Raw genomic sequence first — 25512 nt, 5'->3', positions numbered from 1 at the left:
AATACCTGTGGAGGACAGAAGAGGCTGTCGGATCCCCTGGAACTGGAGTTATAGATGGTTGTTAGCTGCCATGTGGGTGCTGGGATTCAAACCTGGGTCTTCTGCAAGAACAGCCAGTGCTCTTAACCACTGGGCCATCTCTCCAGCCCCAAGTAGTCTTGTATTTTTGAAAGACATTTTCCAGATATATGCAAGACACAGCATTCAGAAATGTTATTATCTACCACAATTAGTTTTATGGCTCTCTAATTATACAGTCTTAAGTTCATGTAATGAAATCTGATCACTAGAAATATTTGGGTTGATAAATGCTAAGTTATAATGGTAAAATACTCAAAGGAAATTCTGACAGTTTTATCAAATTTATATTTTGAATCAACTCTAAATCGTTTCCATAACAGCACTTACACTACTTTGCTTTTCTCAGAGAGCAATCATAGTTCTGCAGTAAAGAAACCTACTATCTCTCAAAGAGACCCACATACAGACATGAACCTGACTTGTACCTGGTGTGAGGATGGTGCAGAGCGTGTTTGATATGCTGCTAAACCATCAGATTGAAGGCAAGAGAAAACTGTAATTCCAAAGCATGGTAAGGGACCAAATAGTTCTGGTTCCCAAACATAAAATGCACCCATGGAGCCTGAAGCTCACCAGATTGCTATGGAGAACAAACTCCCCATGTGGTCTGGTTTGTGAGTTGTGCTGTGATCTTTCAGCACCTTTTCCCTCTGACAACCATGGCGTAACACATTTCTATGTGTCTAGTGCTGTGCTAGCTGCTGGGCAGCACAGACATGACTGGGGCTGTGGTGACATGTTTACAGGCATCAAGTGTTTATGAACCTTATCTGTAATTCCCTCTGTCACATCTTTATTTTCTCTGAACAAATGAATATAAGTAAGTCAATTATATTGTAAAGATAGGGACTTCTTTAGGGTATGAAACACAAAGGGCACCAGATGTGGTGGCGCATGCCTGTAGTCCCAGCACTCTGGAGGCAGAGGCAGGAGGATCTCTGTGGTTCAAGGTCAGTCTGGTCTACATAGTGAGTTCCAGACCAGCTGAAGCTGTAGGGAGACCCTGACTCAAAGAGACCAAAACAAACAAACAAACAACCCGTAGAGGCCACAGTATTTATTACAGTGGGGGGCATCTTGCTCCCATTTGAACCTTCAAATTCACACTACCAGTACCATTGTTTCCTAGTGTCAAGGTATCAAAGAAGGTCACTTGGAATGAACTTAGAGGAAAGGGATATGAAGACTGCTGTACAATAGGGCTGTTTCTAGTTGTCAGAAGACAACATGCTTGGGGGTTCTCACCAGCACGAGCCAACGGGAATAACGAATTCTTTTCTGAGTTCTTTTGTGGCATCTCCCCGCCCCGTTTCTGCTTTCTGTCATGTAGCTCATGTGGTTAGACCAACTCTGCTGGTCATGGTTTCAAGCCTGCACTGTGCTCTTCTGAGCCCACATCATAGCTCCTTTGGAGAGAGGTTGTCTAAAGCCCCCAAATCCTTTATTGTCATTCTTCATGTTAAATACCCTGTGTCTTTCTATAAACCTGCACACATTCCCTTATTTTGTTCAGTTCTCCATTGAACGAGCTTTACAGGTACATATTGTTAAAAGTCAGATAGCCTACAGGACTGATGAAAAACAAGCCTCAGGCCCAATTCCTGCTTCCTACAAACACCCACTGGCCAATTCTATCAACTTTGTTAGCAATTTCTTTTTAGATTTCCAAATAACATTCATATTCTGTTATTTGTTAATTTTCTTGCAAATGTAGACACTGTCTACTGATTTCACTGTATGGAAAGAAATCAGCCTCTATTTTTAGATTTATTTAATTTTTATTTATGCATATATGTGTGTGTCTGAGCCTATGCCACGTGTGTGGAGGGGCCCTCAGAGGCCAGAAGGAAGTATTAATTCCCCTGGAGCTGGAGTTACAGGTAATTGTGACCTGCCCTATGTGGGTGCTGGTAACTGAATGTGGGTCCTCTGGAAGAGCAGCAAATGTTCTTAATTGCTAAGCCATCTCTCCAACCCCAGGAATCAGCTCCCCTTCCTCCTCCTCCTGTTGTGCTTCTCTTTTTGTGCAATGTATATTTTTTACTGAATTTTTGTACATTTCATACAATACATCTGAATCATATTTAGACCCCCCCTCTTCTATCTGTACCTTCCCTATAGCCCGCCTGCAGCATTTCATGTATTCCGGCTTATATGTTAAAGACCATCGAATCAAGTTTGTATGCCCAGATGTGCCTCGGTTTGAGTTTATCCTCTGGAGCCTGGTTATCCTATCCAGAGTCACTCCGTTAAAGAATATCAACTCTCCCTCACCCAGCAGTAATCAGCTGCCAATGGTTCCTCAGCTAAGGTTGGGGCCTCCTGCCCATTGCCCTAATTCTGTGCTAATTTTTGTCTGCTTGAGCTTGCATGGGTCTTATGCATGCTGTCACTATTGCTGTAAGTTCCTATGAACGAGAATCAGCTTCTTATACATACATATAAATCTCACTCGCACTCATACATATAAATCATTTCCTACCTCACACCCTCAATGTAGTCACATTTAAACATTTCAGTTAAAGCAACAGGACTGTTCAAACAATTTCCGTTTACACCTAAGGCATGCAGTTCAGTATGAACACATTTCCCTTTTTGCTTTTCCTCATTTTTTAAAAATCTTTCTTGTTTTCTATGTATGTATCTGTCTCAAAGCACATGTAAACTTCTTACTAGGAAATGTCTTTCAACATGATCAAACAAGGCCATAACCTATTCACGCCATTTTATGTTTCTTGGAGGCACCCCTCTGGAACCCCACATGGTCCTGCTCTGTCTGCTGACTGAGTTCTCTCTAGGCAGAGTGGTCATCTCCTTCATCTTTTTCCTGAATGACTGGGTTTTAGTTTTTCATTTTAGTGGAGTACATCCTTCACTAGCTTCCTCAGAGATGGTGAATGAAATGTAAAGTTTTAGAGATACTGCATGTCAGGTACTCTCAAAATTGATGGATGGTTTAATGATATGATTCACTATGTAAGTTTGACTGGGCCACAGGATGTGCAAACATTTGGTCAAACATTACTGTAAGCATGCCTTCAGGAGTTCGACCTGAGAGAGTGAGCTTTGAATTAGCAGATGGTGGAGAGCAGAATGTGGTAGGCTTCAGAAAGGCTGCATTTCCCCTCCTGTCCTCAGCTGGGAGGAGAGTCTCTTCTGGACTCCTGAGGCTGAACTATTACTTCTTCTAGAGTCTTGAGTCTGCTGGGTTCCGGACTGGAACCCCATCATCAGCTCTCCTGAATCTCAGGCCTGAATCAAATCATGGTCTCTTCTAGGTTTCCAGGATTCTGAGTACAGATTTTGAGACTTCTAGTCTCCATGGTTATGTGAGTCAGCTCCTTAGAATAAATCTCTGTTACTGCATCTCTCTGTCTCTGTCTCTGCACATACACAGGCAAAGAGAGGGAGAAGCACAGAGATAAAGAGACAGAGAGATACACAGAGAGATACAGAGAGGGCGAGAGAGAGCTCTAACTCTTGCTCTTTTTTTTTTTTTCCAAATACTTATTTTTTAATTATACTCATGTGTCCGGGTGTGGCTATATGCACATGAGTGCAGGTACCCAAGGAGGCCAGAAGCATTGGATCCTTCTGGAGCTGGAGTTACAGGAAGTTGTGAGCCACATGAAGTGGGTGCTTGAAACCAAACTCTGTCCTCTAGAACAGCAAGAGCTCTTAATTACTGAGCCCTCGCTCCGGCCCTTCTTTTCTTTTCCCCTTCTTTATAGGTGATTTCCTCATTTCTAATTGTATTTTTTTTAAATTGTATCAATATATTTCGACTTTCAAGATTTTTTCTCAGTGACCTCCTCACCCTACTTCCTTTTAAAATACTGTTTCTTCTTTTATAGAAACACTTTTTTCAAGTCTCTGTGAAATAAAATTTCCTTCTCTCCTTCCTGACTTTGTTCACTCATTGTGCAAAGCCCCCATAATGTCCTGACTTCCTCTTTGTTCTGGCTTCCTTCACATGGGTTATCCATTCTCTAGTATAGGTGGGCTAATCAATCACCAGGCATCACTTTGGAGAAGTCAGGCAGTGAGCTCTTTTTGTTTTTTTCATGACTTCAAATGTTATATTTAGCTTCTCCAAACAGGATTCTTCCAAACTCTTTCTTGGGAGGACAAGCATGGTTGCCAACTGTGGTGTCAACTGAATAAGCACGTCCCCCATAGGCTCCAAGTATTTGGACATTTTTGTCCCCAGTTGGTGGTGCTGTTTTGGGAGGTCTTAGAGGAAGGATGTCACTGGTTTAGAGAGTTCTTAAGTCTTGTGGGATCTCCAGTCCCTCTTTGCTTCCTGTGCCTGCTTGAAGATGTGAGAGCTTAACTTCTGCTCATATTCCAGCCACCTCTGCCACCATGCTTCCTTGGCCATGATGGACTCTTACCCCATTGGAACTCTAAGCTAAATAAACTCTTCCTTTTATAACTCCCTTGGTCATGGTGTTTCTATCACAGCAACAGAAAAGTAACTAATTCAGAAATTGGTGCCAGAGAGTGGGGTATTGCTGTGACAGACATGACCTTGGTGTTTTGGGGAGGATTGTGGAAGGATTTGGAACTTTGGGCTGAAAAAGCCATTGAGTGCTTAGAGTTTGTTGATGTGGAGCTTGAAACAGTTATGCTGAAAGAGTTGTAGACGATGGAGGCCTGGCTTGTGAAGCTTCAAAGGGAAGCAGAGACTATCAGGGCTGTTTGTGTGATGTTTTGAATTAGGAATCTAATTCAAAGTCAGCTGACTTTGGTTTTGCTTAGGTGTGCCTGATTCTTCCCTTTGGGTTCTGGTTGGCTGAGGCAGAAGAATCAGCTGTCATTAAGAAGAGACCAGAAACTAAAGTAAAACCTTTGCTTTACTGGGACAATTGATGCTGGTTAACTGGGGCTGAAAAATCACCTGTAAGCAAGAAGAGACCAACATCACTGTGGTGAAATGTTCTGGGAAGTATTTCCTCTGGGACAACACATGGAAGCTGTGGTCCAGAGGGGCCCAAGTCTCCATCTCAATCTGGAAACAGGACTTGGAAATGTGTAAGAGTCTCATGCATGGCTGTGGTGTTGAAAGTGTGACGGGATCACAGAGAACATCTGAGGCTTGGTACTTTGAGAGGCCAGGAAAAGCCGTTGGTGAAAGTGCAGCCTCAGTTGCAGTGAAGACCCCAGGATTGAAGGGGTCATGGAGAGAATCCGAGGCATTGCACCCTGAGAGGCCAGAAGAGGTCACTGCTGAGAGTACAGCCTCAGTTTCAGTGGAGACCCCAGCTTTTTAGAGATGCCAGGACCATGGGACGACCACCAAGGGCAGCAGCAGGTGTGAAATGGAGACGGCCTGGGTCTGTGAGACGAGCTGTGTGCTGTGGATGGCAGAGTCAGAGAAGTAGAGCTGCCAAACCCTTTGAAGCCCAGAAGATCACAAGTGAATCCCAGCTGTCCAGGCTTGAGCTACTTTGCTGGACTTTGGTTTTGCTTAGGTGTGCCTGATTCTTCCCTTTGAAATACGATAGTACTTGTTTGGATTTTACAGGAGCCCACCTACAGTTAAAAGACTTTTAAAAGAGACTGAACTTTTAATTGTTTGGATTTTTTTTAAGGATTGTGGGACTTTTAAGGTTGTACTGTCTTATGTGGTGATATTAATGTTAAGATCCTATCTTGGGGACAAAAAATGGAAAGGTTGTGGTTTTAATAATGTTGTGTTTGTGTGTCAAGCTGACAAGGGGTCAATTGTGCTGGATAGCTTTAGTGTCAACCTGACACACCTGGGTTGAGGGAGCCTCAACTGGGGAATTGCTTCCATTGGACTGGCCTATGGCCATGTCTGTGGGGCATCTTCTTGATTACTGAGTGATGTGGGAGGGCCCAGCCCACTGTGGGGTGCCATCTCTGGGCAGGTGGCCCTGTGTTATATAAGAAAGCAGGCTGAGCAGGGGCCAGGAAGCAGGCCAGTAAGCAGCGTTCCTCCATGGCCTGTGCTCCAGTGCCTGCCTCCAGGTTCCTGCCCCGAGTTCCTACCTTGGGTTCTCTGATGAACTGTGACATGTGAGATGTAAACTGAATAAACCGTTTCCTCCTCAAGTTGGTTTTGGTCAGACTGTTTTGTCATAGCAATGGAGAGACGAACTAGAACACCAACCTTTCAGGAGCTAAGTGGACAAAGGAAGGGTGCTTCCATGGTAGTCTGTGTATGAGTGCATGTGTGGTATGTGCATGTGCACATGTGTGTGCATGCATGTGCATGTTCACATGTGTGTGCATGTATGTGTCCTCAATGTTTTCATCATCTCACCGAATGCAAATGTTCCCTCTTTGCAGGCCTCAAGATGGTGGCCTGCATGCTGGGCTCAGGCCTGGGCTCTGGGGGACTCCCTCCTACCCTTTTTCTCAACAATCCTATTTTCAGCCCACTGGACACCTCTATCCTGTGATCTTCCTACAGTCTCAGTTCTTGGGCCTTTCTGGTTTCTGTGGGATGAATGGATCATTTTGATAATGTTCCTCACTGTAGATTTAGAATTCAGCATTTCCAGATCTGCTACGTCTGTCCCCAGCCGCCTGGCCACTCTTGTTCAATTTTATGGCCGTCTCTTATGTAGTGGGTTCTCTTCCCTTGATCCTTTCGACCTTGTGGATTTAATGCATTTTTCATTCGTTTATTGTCATTTTAACGGGGCTTTGGGAGACGTACACATAGATATTCAGACAGGAGTCCAGCACTTTATTCTAAATGCATTCTTAGAATTTCATCAATCTAACTTTTGGGGGAATCATTCAAGTACACTTTATGGTCTAGCAACATCTTAAACTGGCAACGTACCCATCAACAGTTGATAGGAAACAACAAATAAACTTAGTCAAACGATTGGGATTGAGTACACCTGCCGATCTCAGCCTCTCCTGGCTGGAGACTTACCAACTTTGTAATGTATACAGCCTTCCAGATCCCCAACCGTGATCCAGCCTTGTTTCTTTTCCACTTCCGGGTCATTGTGTAGTATTCTGTTTCTTAACCATGAAAGATAATAAACTCGTAGCTTGTTCTTCTTTCCTGTTGAAATGATAGAGCTTTAACGTCACGGCCCTGATGGCCTTTCCTCTTTCCTTCCTCACCTCCCCCTTATTTTCTGTTCTTACTGGCATCTGTGTGTTTGCGAGGCACTTCCTCACTGTTACCTCTATCAGGACCTGAGGTTAAGATAGATCCTAGCGCCCTGGACAAATCACAAAATTACAATGTTTTTATCTTCAAATGGTTTCTTATTTGAGCAAAGTGCCCTTATTCTCTCTCCTCAGTGTCTGCTGAAATTGGATCTAACTCTGTAACAGAGTTCCAGAACATTCTAGGCCGACTCTCATGAAGGAGTGTTGGCAGATGGGCATTTTAGCCTACCTATGTCTTTCTCCTTCCCTCACGCTCTTTCCTGACGGCAGATGGTAACAGCTCTTGTTTACCAGCTCTACAGCTTCGAAGATGACCACTACTAACAGTGTCATTCCCTGACAAGATGAAGGAATTTCAACAGGACACAGAGAGACAAGTTCAATGAAAGCAATTCGAGTTCAGAAAATGATAGTAGACAAACTTCCAGTGCTGAGGGCACCAAGAGGAACATCAAACAAAAACGGTAAAGAAGAAAGGATGAGGCTGGATTAGGAATAAATTTAAAAAAATCTTAAAAGTTCCCCTTGGTCAGGTGATCTAAAGAATTTACACGGTGATAAGAAACCATCTAGATAGCATGGAACAGTTTACAGATAGCAAAATTTAACACACTCTATTGGATTATCTGAGTACCAGAAGAAGAAAATGCATTATTTTGAAGGGTCTTTCTTAGTAATGAGTAATTTAGGCCTATGAGTTTTGTCAGATATTTTACTTTGATTTCCCCTTGGCTTTAAGGAAGTTTTATCTTTTACAAATGGGATAAATGCTAGAAGATGAGAATTCAGGAGAGCATCACACACTGATCGGACACGGCACACTCCGAGTAGAAGCTGTGGGAAGCACTGTGTAGCTGCTGTAGGTCTGGGTAAACTGAACCCTAGAATGCTGCTGCTCATGAGGGCCACTGTGAGGAGAGCCAGTGCTCCTTCCCTTCTGTACCAGTGGGAATCTGAGGACAGTTCAAGGCTTTCCTTCCTTTCCTTATCTGTTTTCTCCATCAGTGCTCCACGGTAAGAGGCTACCGACCTTACACCCTGAAGGATGACTTTGTGTCACTAACAGCATGATAAACTCTCAACTTGAGATTTCTGGTAGCATTTCCACCTTGGATAGATGACTGGCAGATGTGTAGATTCAGTTTTGATTTGGCAGTGTAGTACTCAAGAGATCAATTAGCCAGAAAAAAGGACCACACAGAAGTTAAATCAGAAGAGAAGTAGATGTTCTTGGTTAACTTGTATTTGTGGATGATAAAACTCTAAAAGTTCAGTAAAAGGTAGAATAAGAAGGGAATTACAGTGCCCAGAGAAGGCATTTCCCTCAAAATACAAGCATAGCTGGATAGTTAAACTTTCATCTTCAAGGCTCAGCCTGGAAAGCCATGTGTCTCTTGGTGCCATTCAAGACGGAATGGAGCCCACAAATGAGGCTGCATGAAGGGAACTTGTCGGGCCATTAATACAGGATGTGTGAGCTTTACCCCTGAGATTCTGACACTTGTCTAGGTGCAGCTGGGGCTTTCTCTTCTCCCTAGGTGGTTCTAACACATCAGTGGTACTGTTGATTTTTATTGTTAGTGAAGGAAGGAAGGAAGTGGATTATTTGTTCAACTCTCAAACACCATGAGGAAGAAAATAACTTTCCTTTCAATAAACTTGGAGTCTAGATGCATTTTCCACTTGTTAGTTTTGAGACTTAGTTTCTATTCAAATAAGGTGTTGTGTCCATTACTAAAAAGCTCCGTTTAAGAACCAGAGTGTTGTAAAAATGTACCAGTAAGGACTCCCCCACTCCATGCTTTGTAGAATCGATTACCCAGCAGTGTATCTGTCCTTTTCAAAGATGGGTGAATTATAGCAGCAGTTGTTGTAAGAGGAAAGACTAGACAAATTTCTGCTTGCTAAATTTTCTTCCCCAGAGTCTACATTTTTATATTCTTCATCGCAGAGTCTATGATAATAACTGCAGTTCGAGCAATTTCAAAATATTCTTTCTGAGTCTGATGGAGTTAAAGGCCTATAAATACACAGCTTTTGACATACTTGTCTGCCTCACTCAGCTTTAATGAACAGTTCAGTCTTCCTGTGTAGGTCAAACCCTCCAGCACTGCAAAATGTGTGAGTGATCTCCTGGCTACACTGTTGTACCTTCTTGTGTTGTGTTGGCTGGACAGAGCAGGGCAGAGCTACCTGTTTCTTCAGAAACCAGAAGGTCACCTTTCCCATCTGTGTAATCTAGAGAACCAGGTTGGCCTAGTAACATACCTGATATTGTCACAAGAACATTTAGCCCTTCTAGCACATCCATCTGCTGAAATCGCCTCCGGTTGATCAGATTGTAGACTTTGCCTTGCCCACTTCTGTCCAAAAGCATCAAGCCATTTTCAGTTCCCACCAGAAGGTTTACACCTGCAAATTTAAGAATGACTTTTTTATGGGCTTTAACCTTTTGCAGCTCAGTTCCTATGAAACCCAAGAAATTGTTTCATGTTGATGTAAATAAACAAGCAGATGGATGCTGTGGTAGCATAGAGGTAGGAGCTCTGGCAGTACGTCCATCTCTGTTCCTCTGGGGATGGAATTACAGTTTTCTTTTATAAGTTGGAAACAACAGTACATTGCACCCAGCCATTTACTACTTAGTTCCAAGGGTGCTCGCCAAGAGGAGCTACGCAAGCAGCACACACACCCCCACTTTATGCAGCAAGCACTCCTTCCTTGTCTCTCCCTGTACACCCCACTTCTCTCTTCCCCAGAGTTCCCTACACATCTATTCATACACTGATTTTTTGTTGCCAGCCTATCTACCTTCAGCATATAACAGTTTCTACTTCCAAACTCCATCAGAATCAAAGCCCTTCCTCCTTTTTACACAAAATTTAATTATCTTAGGGCTGGAGAGGTGACTCAGTGATTAGCAGCACTGGCTGCTCTTGAAGACAACCTGGGTTTGGTTCCCAGCACTCACAGGGTGGCTAACAACCACCTGCAACTCCAGTTCCAGGGGACCTATCACCCTTTTCTGGCCTCCATGGGTATTTCATGGCATGGGTGTACTTACATACATGCTAGTGAAATATTCATACACACAGAATAAAAATTAATTTAAAATGCAACTATACTATATGCAATATATTTAAAGTTCTATTCTTGTCAGGGAATTCAAGAGAAGCCATGAATAGACTGAGAGACACAGTGATATTGACATTAAAGAGTTCTCAGTTACCTAATTCTCCTCCAGCATTACCCGCATGCAGTGATCCTTATCTTAAAGGTCTGGTGGGTAAATGATCTCAATGGGACAACTCTAATCCTAAATCTGCACACCTAAGGAAATCAGCCATCCATCTACTGAAACACATACACACTGAGATGTCACTGTGTAGTGGACTATATTCATGAACATGTAACTCTTGAATGTCTCCTGTTATACTTCTGGAAACATGAATGTCCACTTCCTAAGCTGCTCCATGTTAAATGTGGTTATTTTGTTCTCCAACTGTCTCATCTCCATAGTCCAGAACCTTCATTCCTTACATGAAATGATGCCCAAGTACCTGCTAACATCACAAATGTTTTTAGCTTTGTAAACTAATGGTGCCCCAATCCAAGCCCAGCAGTGGAGATGGGTCCAGAGGGACCACATCCTGATTTTCCCATGATATTTAAGTAATAGATCAGGACTTTGATAGACTCTCGCCACAGCTATTCTGAGTTTGAATTTGTCTAATATTTGTGAAATTTTTGGTGAGAACTGTAGACTAATGTTTTCAACTGAAAGGGAAGGCTCATCCTTTGTTCTTCTGTTCCAGTTTTAGCCAGTTACTGCTGATGGCAAGGCCTGGGGCAGGTCACTAAAATATGCTGGGTTTTCAGTTGTGAAAGGAAGGTGATGCCATTGATCCCTTGCAGGATGGGGTATGGATTACAGAACTGGAATATGGGATACTCTGTACAGTGCTGAATGCATAGCTGTGTGTTGTGGCTAGTTCCGTCACTGATAATCACCTGTCACTCTAGATGCCATCTTCTTATCAGGGTATTAGCATTTTACATATAAACCCACTTTTAGTCTCTCTTGAAGTTAAGACAGTCCCAAGTCAGCTTCCTAGCACCTACAATTCGCCTAGTGTATTTTGACAGTAAGAACCATAGGCTTTCAACATCCGAGGGTCAATTCATTAATTAGTGAAAAAAAATTACCAACATACCCCACAGAGCTGCACAAAGTATTTCCGAATTGAATCGTTTCTTGTATTTTCTGATTTCCGGCGTGTCACTATGAGGGCGAATGTTTGTTGGGTTTACATTTACCACTGAAATCTTCCTTGCTTCGTTGAGTTTGGCCTGCTCTTGTCTAAGAAGTTCGCTAGTAAACAGGGCTTTGAAAGAAAGAATTAGAGAAGTGAATAGCATCTTAAAAGACAACCAATGGCAATATGGAAAAATGGCTTTGCTTAGTGTGTATTATGGTAAAAGCACAGAAACTCTGAACCTATACTTATTTTACACTCTTTTTAGTAGAATAAAGCATGTCATTCACAGAAGTAGTTTTATTCATTAGGAAAACAAGCTTATAGACACTCCTTGGATAGTTCAGAAAATTAGTATTAACCTCACAGAGTCAAATATGCCATCCTTATAATTACATGCATGGGACATTTACTTTTGGAAATTTAACGCATCACCTGAAAAGTTGGCCTAAGCTGACTTTAGTGATTAGTGAGTTGCAAGTGGTCAAGAAGCAAGACCATCCTCTTAATTAGCCAGACCTGTGATGGAGGTGCACATTTAGAATGCAACACAACTCAACATCCACTTAGTGAGCGCATGGCACCACAGTACTTTGTGTATCACATTGTACCCAGAAACTGCTTTTGGGAGATATGTGGTAAGTTTGGAGATTGCTGTGAAATGGCTTTTCCTAGGGTTCCTGGATACTTCTGGGTTTCTTCCAGAACCAAAATACGAAAAATTGGGTGTGGGACGGGGGAGGGGGAAGGAAGGAGGGAGGAGAAAGTAATTTGTTTTAGGAGTTCCACCAAATAATAAAGTTTTTAAAGTTTTCATTTTGAGACAGGGAATAAGCATTAAATGGTATAACCACTGAATTAATGATGAATTTCTTTTACTAGGTTATAACGAAAGGAAGTCAGACTGTTTCAAAAACACTGGAGCTGTCTTGCTTACCGGCAGCGGTTGACTCTTCATCCTCTTCATCTTCATCAGTGGGTGAAGTCTGATATACTCTGGGGTCCACAAAGGGGGTAAAGGAGGCTTTGGTGCTGCCCCCAAGGCCATACTGATCAAAAAACAAGAAGGAAAGATAAATACTGCAGGAACAGGGGATGCTAAGAACACTTTGCTCAGATGTGATGATGCTTACAGATGCCTCTGCTACTCAGCTGTTCACAGGGAGAGGGTGGGCCTCTTCTGCCAATTTCTCCTGCCACTGTGCATGGGTAGGGCTTCATCAGTGATCAGACTATGAGTATTTCATAAAGAAAATTACATTTTGTATGATACATGGTACCTTGATATGTATAGTCATTATGGCGGCAGGATCTCTACTTTTCAGTCAAGTCAATCATGTATTGATCAAATGGTCTTGAGAAAAGCAAAATCTAGGTAGTCATGTCGACATGGTTATACCCCACCCTGGACACATAGTCAATCCGAGACTCCTTGGAAGGTGGCCTCTCGGCCTGTGTACTTTGGACTGGTGATGCATGTGGACTGGTATTGGCTCTAAAAGCTTTAAAATATGTAAGCAAAGATTATTTAGTCCAGGGATTGATTTTTTTCCCATAATGTATCTCTCTCTCTCTCTCTCTCTCTCTCTCTCTCTCTCTCTCTCTCTCTCCCTCCCTCCTTTACTTTTTGTCATTTTTTTGAGACAGGGTCTCCCTGTAGGCCCAGGATGGCCTTGATCTCAGAGGTTCACCTGTCGCTGCCTCCAAGTTCTGGGACTAAAGGTGAGCACCACCACACCCAGCTCCATAATGGTTTCTTTATGAGGATGCTTACATTACATGCCTTATGTGGGGATTACATGAAGACAGTGGGTTTGTATGCAATGTACCTTGAGGGCTTACTTTAAAATAAATCTCAAGGGCTTGGAGACTTATCATGATGACATGAAATCAGAACTAGACTACAGAATAATAAGTTCAATATTATCACTTTCTGCTATAATATTTTAGAAGGAATTTTGTCAAGAGCTGCTACAATCACTTGCCCACTTTGTCTATTATCTTTATTTCTCTAGTTATCCTTTGTGTGTGTGTGTGTGTGTGATGTATGAGTTTACATGTGCACATGTGTGTAAGTGGGACTAATATCTTATATCTTCCTTGATCATTGATTCATTCTCTTTCTCTCAGCCTGGAGCTCATCCATTCAGTGAGACTGGCAGGGCAGTGAGCTTCAGGGATCTACCTGTCTCTGTTCTCTTCCATCTACAGTACAAGGGTTACAGACATATGCCACCACACCTAGCTTTCTACATGGGCGACAGGGATCAGAACTCTGGTCTTCACACTGTGTGGCAGCCACTTTACCAACTGAGCCATCTCCCCAGACCTTATTCATCCTCTTAACTTCACAAACTACCTGTATTCAGCACCATAAGAGCCCTTTGTGAATATTCCTGTTTTGGCTGTAAGTTTTATTTTTAGTTTCTTATTAAAAAATAAATAAATAAAATAAATATTATAAAAAAATAAACATTCCCAAGCCCCAATCATATAAGGACAAACCCAGAAAGATTCAATTTGATTTCCTTCAAGATTTTTCCCTTCTCCTTTGAATTCAGAATCCTTTCATCCTCCTCAGGGTAGGAACCCACCTTCCGAATGCAATACTTTCATATACAGCTTCTCTTTCATCTTTAGAAGTCCATAAAGGAGGTGGGACAGGCATAGCACTCCCTCTTAGGGCTGGGACAGTCACAGTATCAGAGTCAGGGTTCTGCTCTGTGGGGTCCTCCTGGGTACTGACAGAGGACTGTAGGCGAAAACCATCTGCCTACACTGCATGGAACTCCAACAGGTACTGTTGTTGGGGAACCCTGCTGTTAGGGTCGCAGTCTCTCCATGTCCGGATAGCCGCGAGCCGGCTCGGCGCCTAATGGAAAGACTCCCTTTTTCAGCGGGGCGCCTCCTGCTCTCTTCCTGGCTCACCTTTGAAGTGCCCGCCGCAGATGCCTTACCTGAAACATGACCTCTGGCATAGAAACTACCAGGCTTTAATCAGGCACTGTCTGACAGCATAGAAGCCCACCTCCACATGTAAATGAAGCATCCTACAGAGCACCTATCAGCTGAGGCTTTTGCTACTGCCTCCACACTATAAATCTTCTAGTTTCACCCTAATAAAGCGGAGCTGTATCACTGAATTTGTCTGGAGCTGAGTTGTGTTTCACTGTGCCTGGGACCCGCCTGTGAGCAGTCTTCCCGGAAGAAGCTGTCCTTCCGTCAACATTCACTTGCGAAACTTCTGTTTGCTGTTCCTGCGCTCCCCCCCCTCGGCTCGTGGGATGGTGGCCAACGTCCTGCAGGCACAGTGAGAGCCTCCCGCAGCTAGCCTGAGCCTCCTGCAGCTTGGCGCAGAACCCGCCCGGCAGCTTGCAGCCCTCTGCAGAGCCGCCAGCGCCCGGCGCGCACCGCCGATCTGCAGAGCCCGGCCTGCACTCCCCAGCAGCCGCGGAGATAGAGAGAAAGAGACCCCCCCCCCCCCCCCCCAGCATACTGTGCTTCCAAAGAGGCCCCTGTGTTCTTGCCCTTGGGGTGGCAAAGGTCATAAGCACTGCAGAAATTCAGTGTATGGGTGATGTCAAAACCAACAGTGCACATGCTTTATAAAAACATTTAGGGCTTTCTGTGTCATCCACAGGGGTTATTACACGCTATCACAAAACAGAACTTGGCCTTAAACTCATCCATTGCTATCAAAACACTGTCCAATTGTGTTCATCCAGGCTCTCACCTAGAACTACTTTTACATGAGAAAGACATCTTATTTTTTTCTTCTGGTACAGTTTGAAGTAAGAACCTATCTCTTACCTATTTAGAAGACAGTAGGAATCTATCATTTTTCATAAATCATTTCAATTTCACTTTAAGTCAAACTCACTTTGACTAAATTAATATAAATGCGAGCCCCAAATCGCACTAGTTTTACCATTAATTTGTGACACAGGGGGTCTAAGTTCTGGTTCAAGCATTGTCACAAACTGGCTGTGTGTCTCTGGCATGTCATTTAACCTCTCTGAGTTTCAGCACTCTTGATTCTTATCTGTATGAACAGATATTGGTGTAGCTGATGTATGAGAATGTTTCATTGCTGTGTCTTTGATTTCTCTGAGTATTTGCGTGAGTAGCCTCACAGCAGAAATCAACTAAACATTTCAGAGAGTCTGGCGAAGCCTTGTTCCTGAAGACAGCAGGGTGCAGAACCCTATGAAGGAGAACAGAACTGTCATGGCTACACCTTCTGGCACCTACCTCAGTCCCGGAGTCCATCTCCTGGGAGTGGGTGGACACACGGCCCAAGCCCTCTGTGGGAGTTCCAGCTGGGGAATGGCTCTGCTGCACAAGGTCTGGGAGATTGATGTGACCTGCAAAGCCATTGCTGTCACTGTGGCCAGATCGCTTCTTCTCTTCAGCTGTCTGAGGGGCACAGCACACAGGGCCATTAGAAAGAGAGAGCAAATCACAGAGCATCACTCCTCATACATCCTAGATGCAAGGGACCCCCAAATGGTCTACTGGGGAAAACAGGATAGTAACATTCAAATTCAAATTTCTACTTTGTCTAGGACATTACACTTTGTTAAAATTGAGTGAATGAATTGACTCTAATGACTTCTGCTTCTCCATGAAGAGATGGTCAAGGGTCACATTTGGCATGATGGTCCCCCTGTGAGATGCCAGAAAGTGGAACACTGAGTCAGGACCACACCCACCAAGTTTCTCCTCTGCAGTGTGTGTGTGTGTGTGTGTGTGTGTGTGTGTGTGTGTGCGCGCATGTGCGCCAGTGGCATTCACAGTCAATTGGATATACAGACCATATTGCCAGGTTAGAATGAACCAATCCCCCAAATACTGCCAAAAGAAGCAGAGGGCTGAGATAACACTGAGATACTTCTCCCCTAAACTGTATTCTAAGAAGATGCAGAGATAATATTTGCCCTCCTTGTCTTACTCCCTGCTCTATCTCTTTATTTAGTGTTTTTGAATGCCTACTGATCATGAAGTGGGTTACTCTACGGAACAGCTGGGAACAGGTAGGTATATTCCCTACCCTTTGGGGCTGATGTGGGCAAGGGTTTATGCCATTTCTCTGGCCATCCCACTGGTCTACTATGACGGCTAATATCCATCATCAACTTGAATAGATTTGGAATCACCTAGGAGACTCATCTGGGGCATATTTGTGAAGGTGTTTCTAGAAGGGTTTAAGTGAGGAGGGAAGACCCACCCTAAATGCAGGCTGAGTGACCAGTTGGAATAAAAGTGGGGAAAAGGAGCAGGAAAGCCTGATGGACACCATTCATCTCTCTGCTTCCTGACTATGGACATCATGTGAACAGCCGCCTCATGTTCTTACCAACATGGCTTCCTCACCATGATGCGCTATATTTCCTCAAACCCTGGGCCTGAACAAACCTTTCCTTCCTTAAATGGTACTTGACAGATGTTTAGTCAGAGTGAAAAAGAAACAACAAATACACAGGCTTCTTCCAAAGTCTGTCTTGGCTGTGTAGTTATAACTCTGTGTGTGCCTCATTCCATAAGTACAAAGACATGTCCTTTGGTGTGCATGAGACAAAACAGACTCCTAAAGCTCATGAAGGGGTATGATTCATCCATGAGGAAACTTGAGAAATGACCAGAAAGCCTAGCATCATCTGTTTTCTGGATGACAAACTGTCCCAGTGTGGGTCCTTTCCTTAATTCATTTTGTCACAGTGCTCATCTGGAGCTTGCGTAGATGCCTCTTCCCAGAGCCGAGCATTTCATCTTCTAAGTGACATTTAGGGAGTCCAGTTCGCATTCATCTTAGTGTCCTTGATTGAATGTGTGCTTGGAAACTTCTCTTTTCTTCCAGTATCTGTTGAATACTGAAAAGTCTTTTGGCATCTCCCTCCTCCCCTAATTTCTCAACAGCATTAATCACACCTTGTCACTTGAGAACTTTCCAGTTTCTCTTGTACCAGTAGCACCTCTCCCCTGCTGCAAAACTGGCATAGACAGAGAGATACCGGAAGTAATAACCCTTGAATCTACTCACTTCTGAGTCATCATCCTTTGGTTCAGTCAACCAGCACCTTCTTTAAAAGATTTATTTTTATATTATGTGTATGCATAAGTGAATGTATAGATGTGTGCATGCCTGGTGCCCACTGAGGTCAGAACGTGGCCCCAGATCCCCTGGAACTGGAGATATAGGAGGTGGCGAGTCACCATGTGGGTGCTGAGAACTAAACCCAGGTCCTCTACAAGAGCAGCTAGTTTGAGCCATGTCTCCAGCCCTAACTAGCACTTTCTTATCAAACACCTTCGCTGTATTAGAAGTTCTTCTGGGAACACAAAAGTAAATGAACAATAGTTCTGCTCTCTAGAACTTCATGAACAGAAGCCCAACAACGTTGCTGATTTTGATGGCTTCAGCAGTTCTAAGTGGATGAGCACAATGATTTTGTGTATTCTCACATATACCAGGTACTGTGCGGAACATTCTGTGTGCCAATCCCCCAAATACACAGGGTATCCCCCGTGAATCCTCGTGGTAATACTGTGCGTTAGCTTCCATTAGCCCTACTTTACAGACAGAAAAACTGCAGTATGAGAGTCAAGTGATAAAGAGTTCTAAGTGATGTTTCAAGTCTGAGATGTTAGGTTGTGGAGCCCAGAGGGGAGATGCACTGGGAGGGGAAGACCACTACTGTCACAGCTGCTTGGACCAGGAGTGGGCACCTGAGCCAAATGAGATAAAATTCCCAGGTAAATTTAACATGTAGACTGAGAGTCAATCTTTGCCAGTAGGATGTGGTAAAGATCTTGCAATGGAGCAAGAAGAGATGAAATTAAAAATAAAAGAAATATAGAGAGAGAGAGAGAGAGAGAGAGAGAGAGAGAGAGAGAGAGAGAGAGAGAGAGGCTCTGGAGAGACAACAGAAGAGTGTGGAGGCAAGCTGATGAGGGCAAGGAGAGACGGCAGCAACGCACACACGCCAGCTGCCTAAGCCCTGGTCACATTTAGCTTCTGGCCCCACAGCCCTACACAGGGACCCAGCTATTTTGAGATCTTTCCACGAAATGGTCATGGAAATATTCTTCTATGAACATTGACTCTTTTTTAAAAAAAAAACATTTTATTTATTATTTTTATTTTATGTGTATGAGTGTTATGCCTGCATATAGGTAAGCACACCCATGTTGTGCAATGCCCATGGAGGACTGAAGAGGCTGTTGGATCCCCTGGAACTGGAGTTACGGACAGTTGTTAGCTGCCATGTGGGTGCTGGGATTCGAACCTGGGTCTTCTGCAAGAACAACCGGTGTTCTTAACTGCTGAGCCATCTCTCCAGCCCTGAATATCAATTCTTATTTTTGTGTTCTTTACAGCTGTCCCATTTTTTCCCCCTTAGGCTCCATTAAAGTAGGTTCTTTTTATTTATAACCAAAAGGAACTTCATGACACAAGCCAGTGTTCTGACTCAGCTGGGTGGAAAGGACATAACTGACTTTAGGAAGGTGTTATAAAGAGAGGTACACTGAGTCCCAGGAAAAGCTTCTAGAAGAAATGGAAGGTTATGGCAGAAAGGAATGGGCAGGAATAAGCCAGGGAGAAGTGTTTTGATGGATGAGTCACTGTAGACAAAGTGGCTGATAACTCCTGATGCGTTACATTCTAGAACGAGAGAAGAAATGGATCTATGGAGTTGTAAGAGGGAAAAGCAGAATGGTACAACATGGGTGTGCACCACAGGGGCAATCTGCACACAACATATGATCATGGGCAGTATGGCCTGTCTTATAGAATCATCTTGTCCGCTCACATGAGAGTGAGATGTGAGTTCTTGGGGTCCACCTTGTGGAGCTGAACTAACAGAACAGTATCCTATAAGCTAAATCTTCTCATAATGAGTTATTTCACTTTCTTATTTTGTCAGAATTACACTTCCACCTGAACTACATACTTTTTGATACATGTATTTGAATGGGTTTTTATCTCAAGCCTTATACTATAGTTAATTTGATGTGCCAAACTGGCTGAACTTCTGGGTGCCTAGATTAAATATTATTTCTGAGTGGTTCTGAGTATCAATGAGATGAACACTTGAATTCATGGAGTAAGTAGATTATTCTCAAACTGAGTGGGCATCAGCCAATCTACTGTGGGCCAGAATAGAATGAAAAAGCAAAAGAATTTGCTTTTTTTTAAAAAAAAAAATTAGTGTGCCTGGGAGAGATCTGTGGGCATGTTTGTGAGATGGGTAGATATGTGTCATGTCATGCCTGTGGAGGTCAAAGGCCAATCTTGGCTCTTGGTCCTCAACATCCAGCTTGTTTGAAACCGAGTTTCTTGTTGGTCACTGCTCTGTACTCCAGGTGAGCTGGCCTTTGAGCTCCTGGAGATTCTCCTGTCTCTGCTTCCCATATTATCACAGGAAATCTGGGATCATAGGTGCATACTACCATGTCAGGCTTTATATGGGATCTTAGGATTCTAACTCAGATCTTCATACTTGTATGGAAAATGTTTTCACCCACTGAGTCATCTCCCAGCTTGCAATTTGATTCCTTTGCCTGTTCACCAACTGAGTTGGGACACCATGTCTCATCTTCACCTGGCACTGAACTGAGATTTATACCACTACAGGTATAGCAGATCATTGGATTTCTTGTCCTCCATAATCAAACTACTTCAGTATAATCCCATCCCCCCACCACAATATTCATTTTCATTGGAGAGTTTTAATGAACACAGTTTGTCATTTTAAGGGCCCATACTTTCTGAGGAGATGGCTTAGTTGATAAAGTGATGGCCTTGTAAGCATGAAGACCCGTGTTAAATCCCAAACTTATGTAATCCCAGAGTCCCCGGGCAGAGGCAGGTGGTTCCCTGGGGGCTTCCTGGCTTACTTGGTGAGCTTCAGGGCAGTGAGAGACACTGTCTTAAAAAAGAGAAAAATGAATGGTGCTTGAGGAAAGACACCCAAAGTGGTCCTCTGACCTCTTCACGAATGCACACACAAATCATATGCACACACACGTACCTACCTCTCCCTACATATATGCATACACAAAATTAAACACCACACTTGGTAAAAGTAGAGTTTGTAAACTAAGAGGACAAAAGGATCTGATGGTCCCTCCTCAGACCAAATTCGTGTAAGGCACAGGTGCATACAGTTTTCAAAATGATGGGTTGCCATTGCAGAATGCTAGATGCTTTGGATAATGTGGATGGCAACAGAACTGAAAATGTGGCTCTAAATGTCTACCTGGAGGTACTGATTCTGTCACAAAGACTCAAAGTTTCAACCACTTTAGGAATTGGTTGTTTCCATTTGGAGTTAAAGAGTAACTCACTCTAGAACATTTTCCCTCATGTGGTAATCTCTAATGAAAGAAACCCTCTACACTTCTATTGAAGTCATCCATTCACCACACTGGGAGATTTATATACTAGCACTACACAATGTCGACTCTAGCAGGCAAGTCCATTTTTCATCCCAGGCAAACGTGAAGGGATTCTTTAAAGTCGACTCCAAAGATTCGATGGCATCATAAAATGTAATTCTATCAAGTTGCTATGTGAACTACTTACAGCCTGACTGCCACCGATTCCTTCAAAGGACGTGTTCATTAGATACTACAATTTCTTCCTTACAAAAGCGAGATGCCCTCTGCCTTTTTGGAGAACAGAGTTTGTGATTGGTGTTTCCTGGCTCTATTTCATGTGAGGAGGGGGAATGACATATGTTTAGCTTTAGAGGCAAGAGCAAGTTGTGATTAGAAGCAGAGGAGAGAGGTGATAATGAAACGAATAGTTAACCTTTATTAAACACTTAGATTTACTAACTAGCTCATTTCATGGTCTCAATCATTTTATAAATCAATCGCTATTGTTTATTATTATTTATGAAGTTTGTATGTTGTGTGTTTGCACACACCTGTATGGCCCCATGTGTGTGGGCACGTGTGTGTGTGGGGGGGTCTGAAGTTGATATCAGGTGTCTTCCTTGATTGCTCTCCACTTTATTTTTTTGAGGTAGGGTCTCTCATTTTATCTATCAAGTCAGGATCTGTCGCTAAACCCAGAGCCTGTCAATTCAGCCTAGTCAGCTTGCCTGGGGGGACTCTGTCTCTGCCTCCTGAATGTTGGAATTACAGGTGGCTGCCATGCCTGCCCAGCTTTTATGTAGGTTCTGGGGCATCTGAACTCTGGCCCTACATTTGAGCATCAGGTACTTTATTTCATCTCCCTAGCCTGTTTATGAAGTTTTATAGACGATAAAGGGAAAGATCAGGTAACATCTGCCCAGTATTACTTACTATAGCTTCTTCTCAGGTAAAGACCTGCCCTCAGATTTACATGCAGCGAAAAAGATGGGCTCTGATTTATCAGGATACATGAGCTAACAGACACCACAGGACTCATGTTGGAAGGACAGGTGAAGGGAATGAGGACGTCCCATGAGATGAAATAATGTTCTTCACTTTAACAACAACAAAAAACCCTCCCTCAAAATGCTCAGATGAAAATGAATGTCAAGGTGCACGTCGTAGATCTGCCTGTTTCTTTGTTCTTTAGCTCCAATAGTGTACTGTTTTTTGTTTTAAAATGTTAATTTAATGAGATAAGATGATAGTGCCATTTCTTGGAACTCCTGAATATTTTCTGCATGAAATCCAGGAGGATGAAACCATGGGGAGAGGCTCACAATACCACTCCTGCTATTCAGAAGGACCATGCATTTATCTTCTCCTGTTGTTGGGAACATCTGCGTTCTCCAGTTTTATAACCTCAGGCTCAAATGTTATGTTCTGATTTGCATAGCGCCTACTGAAGAAATGGGACTAATGTAATTAAGTCACTCTGCAAAATTTAGGAGGCTATAGGAAAGAAGACAGACAATTAAAATCACTCCACCAGTTCAGAAGCACAGGGTTCTCCCCCTAGCTGGTATACTTAAAACACGTGCTGTTAAAAACATATGCATTCTCTATAAAAGCTTTACCCTAAAAACATGTCTTCTTAACAGTTGTTAAACTTACCTCTCTAATCATCAAGGTTCCTTCTCTTGAGATACTGCTGCCAAAAGTGTCTGTGTGAGCAGTCTCCAGCCCATGAGTTCCGACCAGTCCCATGTTGTACTGTTCATTGGTCCCTGGGGCTCCTGTTGGTCTGAGATGGGAAGGAACAGTAGTTATGGCAAGGCATAAATTTAGGGAAATACCATTTCCTAACCATACTCATTTCTTACTGTGGTAAAGTACACATGGCATGTAATTTGCCATTTATACGATTTCTGTTTCTATTGCAGGGATCTTTAGGACAATCTGCATTAATGTGTCTAGAATGGGGTTTCATCACCACAACATCTTCTCTTGACCTGCTTTTCACCCTATTCTCAACTCAGCCTATGAGAAAGCTGAGCTTCCTGTTCCCCAAGGGAAAAGCATGCCAATTAGCATTCAAATGGCCTGCCAGCTTTACTGATCTCTCTGTACCCTACCATGTTCTGGAACAAGCAGGTACCCTGACCTGATTTTGTACCTGCAGTTTCCTCTAGGAAACACTTCCTACCATGGATCTTGGCTGGCTCTCTCCTGTTCATCTATTTTCTATTTTGGGGAACTTCTTCTAAGAATCTTTCTCTCAAGACCTATTTATTTCTAATTCCATCAGCCTTCATCCCTTTAGTAGTTCTTATTATTACTTGTAATTCTCTAAAGTGTGCGTGTGCATGCCTGCATGCGCATGTGTGGAAGCCAAGTCTGCGGTCAGGTTTCATCTTTGGGAAGGTTCCACCTCCTTTGAGACAAAGGCTCTCATTGGCCCGGGACATGCAAATTAGGATGGACTGGTCAGGAAGCCACAGGGGTCTTCCTGTCTGTTTCTCCAGCACTGGGATTAAAGGCACATGGTACTACAATGTTGAACATTTTTTATGTAGGTTCTGGGGACTGAACTCAGGTCTTCATGATTGTAGGGAAAGCACTTAGTGACTGAGCCACACCCCAGCCCCATGATTGGCAAATTTTTTTTAGCACATTCTCTCTTCATTCCCTCCTTCTCTTTCTTTAGAACATATGCTGACTCTTTGTTTACCATTACAAACCCAGGTCAGTACTAACTTGATTTCTGCATGTCCCATGATCAAAGTGTATGTTTTCAGCAATAGGATCTTATCATCAAGTTCTGGTGGATAACCAAGAGCAATGGCAATAGTCTATTTTGTTTTGGGGGGTCTCTGGATATATATATATGAATTCCTAGATATATGAAGCTTATCAAAAAGTAGGTTTCCATATTTCCTTTTCAATCTAGCCATTACACACCCAGTATATAGCATAGAGCTTGGCACACAGTAGGTAATCATTCCAGAAATACATCTGTGCTATTTATAAAGAAGTAATCAATTCTTCATCAATAAAAAAAGAAGGCATATCAATTAACAACGGTTTAGCCCATGGGGTCATCCACGAACTAGGCTTTTAAACTCTAACAGTAATTAGCACTTTTCCAAAAACCTCTGTATTCAGCCGACACTGTGGTAATTTGTTTGTCTTGTTTTATTTTAGGACACAGTGGGAAATAGTAACAAGATGGTGCCACTGTTCCCAAGGCACATGTGGAATTTCCCATGTGTCCTGTGGCACAGAGACATAATGCCAGCACTAAACAAGGGAAAGACCACCTGATAATCAGATGATCAGAGATCTGTGAAGTACTTCAGTGCAGTGCCGAGAAATTGTCTGATCCGCAAACCTGGAAAACTAAGAATTAGGCAATGGTTTCAGGATTTCACAGTTTTGATTTTCATGTTTCGTATTCTTTCCTCTTGTTTTAGCATCTGATTATTTTTTAAATGGGGTTTTACAAACTATGAAAGGGTATCAAGATTTAAAAATAAAATTGCTTTTATATATTTAAAAACGGCCTGTGGCTTCTTAGATCTGATCAAAGTCTAAGGTTGTAATGAAATATTCATTCCAAGAACCAAGAACTACATCAGATTTATGTCAGTAGACACATTGCAAGAACTCTCACTAAGAAATAAAGTGCTCAGTGTCGGAGCACTTGCGTAGCGTGATTGAGGCTCTGACTTTGATCCCCAACCTGGACAAAGGATTCTAACCCTAAACAGAGAAGCAAAAAGATGACAGTGAGACCAGAAGAGAGAATGTACAGTAAGATGTTGACTTCAAAGTTTCTATTCAGGAACAACGGATTGAACGAAACAAAATATGGGCTAGAATTGATGTTTTGGGAGTCTCAGGAAGGAGCTATTAATATTAGTGGTGTTCCAAAATATGGACAAAGCTATTGTTGTGATAATTACTGGCATATTGCTAAGTTGATAAATCATAACAGTTCTTTTAAAAAATTTATTTTTATTCTATGTGCACAAATGTTTTGCCTGCATGTATGTAAGTGCACCCATGTGAAGGCTGGAAGACGGAGTTAGATCCTCTGGAACTGGAGCTATGGATGGTTGTGAACAGCCATGTGGGTGCTGGGAACTGAACCCAGGTCCTCTAAAAGAGCAGACAATGCTCCCAACCATTGAGCCATCTCTCCACCCCCATAATAGTTCTTAAACTGTTTCTTAACTCATGTATTTGAGACTTATTTTTATCTGTATCTTTCCTTTTCTTTAACTGTCTTAAATGTTTGTTGCACAGGACATGGCATGAACCCAATAAATCAATAAATGAAGTATTGATCCAGGAAAGGGGTCACTCGTCCCCTCTGTCAATCAAGCACTCTCTGTCACCACCAGGGCTGAGGTTGAGCTGGGGACCATTGCCAGGTTGGTACTATGTTCTCCATTATCATGGGCAGCCTCATTCTTTCTTTAATTCACTATGATGTTCTGAATCTATCCACACAGTTAAATCAGAAAAAGTGTGACTATTTTAAAGGTTTAAAGATTTGATTTATGTGGCAATCACTGGTCATTAACACATATTACTTTGCATAGCATTACCCTCTCTTTAGGATAATGCTGTATTTTGTTTTGGTTTT

The 25512-nt window shown here is 42.8% G+C and overlaps 1 protein-coding gene across 6 annotated transcripts in view; it reads right to left on the bottom strand.

Moving 5' to 3' along the window:
* Tnik (TRAF2 and NCK interacting kinase) overlaps positions 1–25512 on the bottom strand; it is a 448219-nt gene that overhangs the window by 12661 nt on the left and 410046 nt on the right. For all 6 annotated transcript variants that reach the window (XM_008830100.3, XM_017797395.1, XM_008830101.2 and 3 more), the window contains 6 exons: positions 22536–22665; positions 15750–15914; positions 12436–12547; positions 11457–11627; positions 9511–9654; positions 6995–7129 (listed from right to left, as the gene is read on the bottom strand). In XM_008830100.3, the coding sequence (XP_008828322.1) occupies positions 6995–7129; positions 9511–9654; positions 11457–11627; positions 12436–12547; positions 15750–15914; positions 22536–22665 (857 nt within the window). The remainder of the gene's footprint in view (positions 1–6994; positions 7130–9510; positions 9655–11456; positions 11628–12435; positions 12548–15749; positions 15915–22535; positions 22666–25512) is intronic.

This window comes from Nannospalax galili, unplaced genomic scaffold, assembly GCF_000622305.1.
Source record: "Nannospalax galili isolate Female #2095 unplaced genomic scaffold, S.galili_v1.0 scaffold33, whole genome shotgun sequence".
Taxonomy (NCBI): Eukaryota; Metazoa; Chordata; class Mammalia; order Rodentia; family Spalacidae; genus Nannospalax; species Nannospalax galili.
Note: the sequence above shows the minus strand (reverse complement) of the source record. Positions and strands in the feature narration are given on the sequence as shown.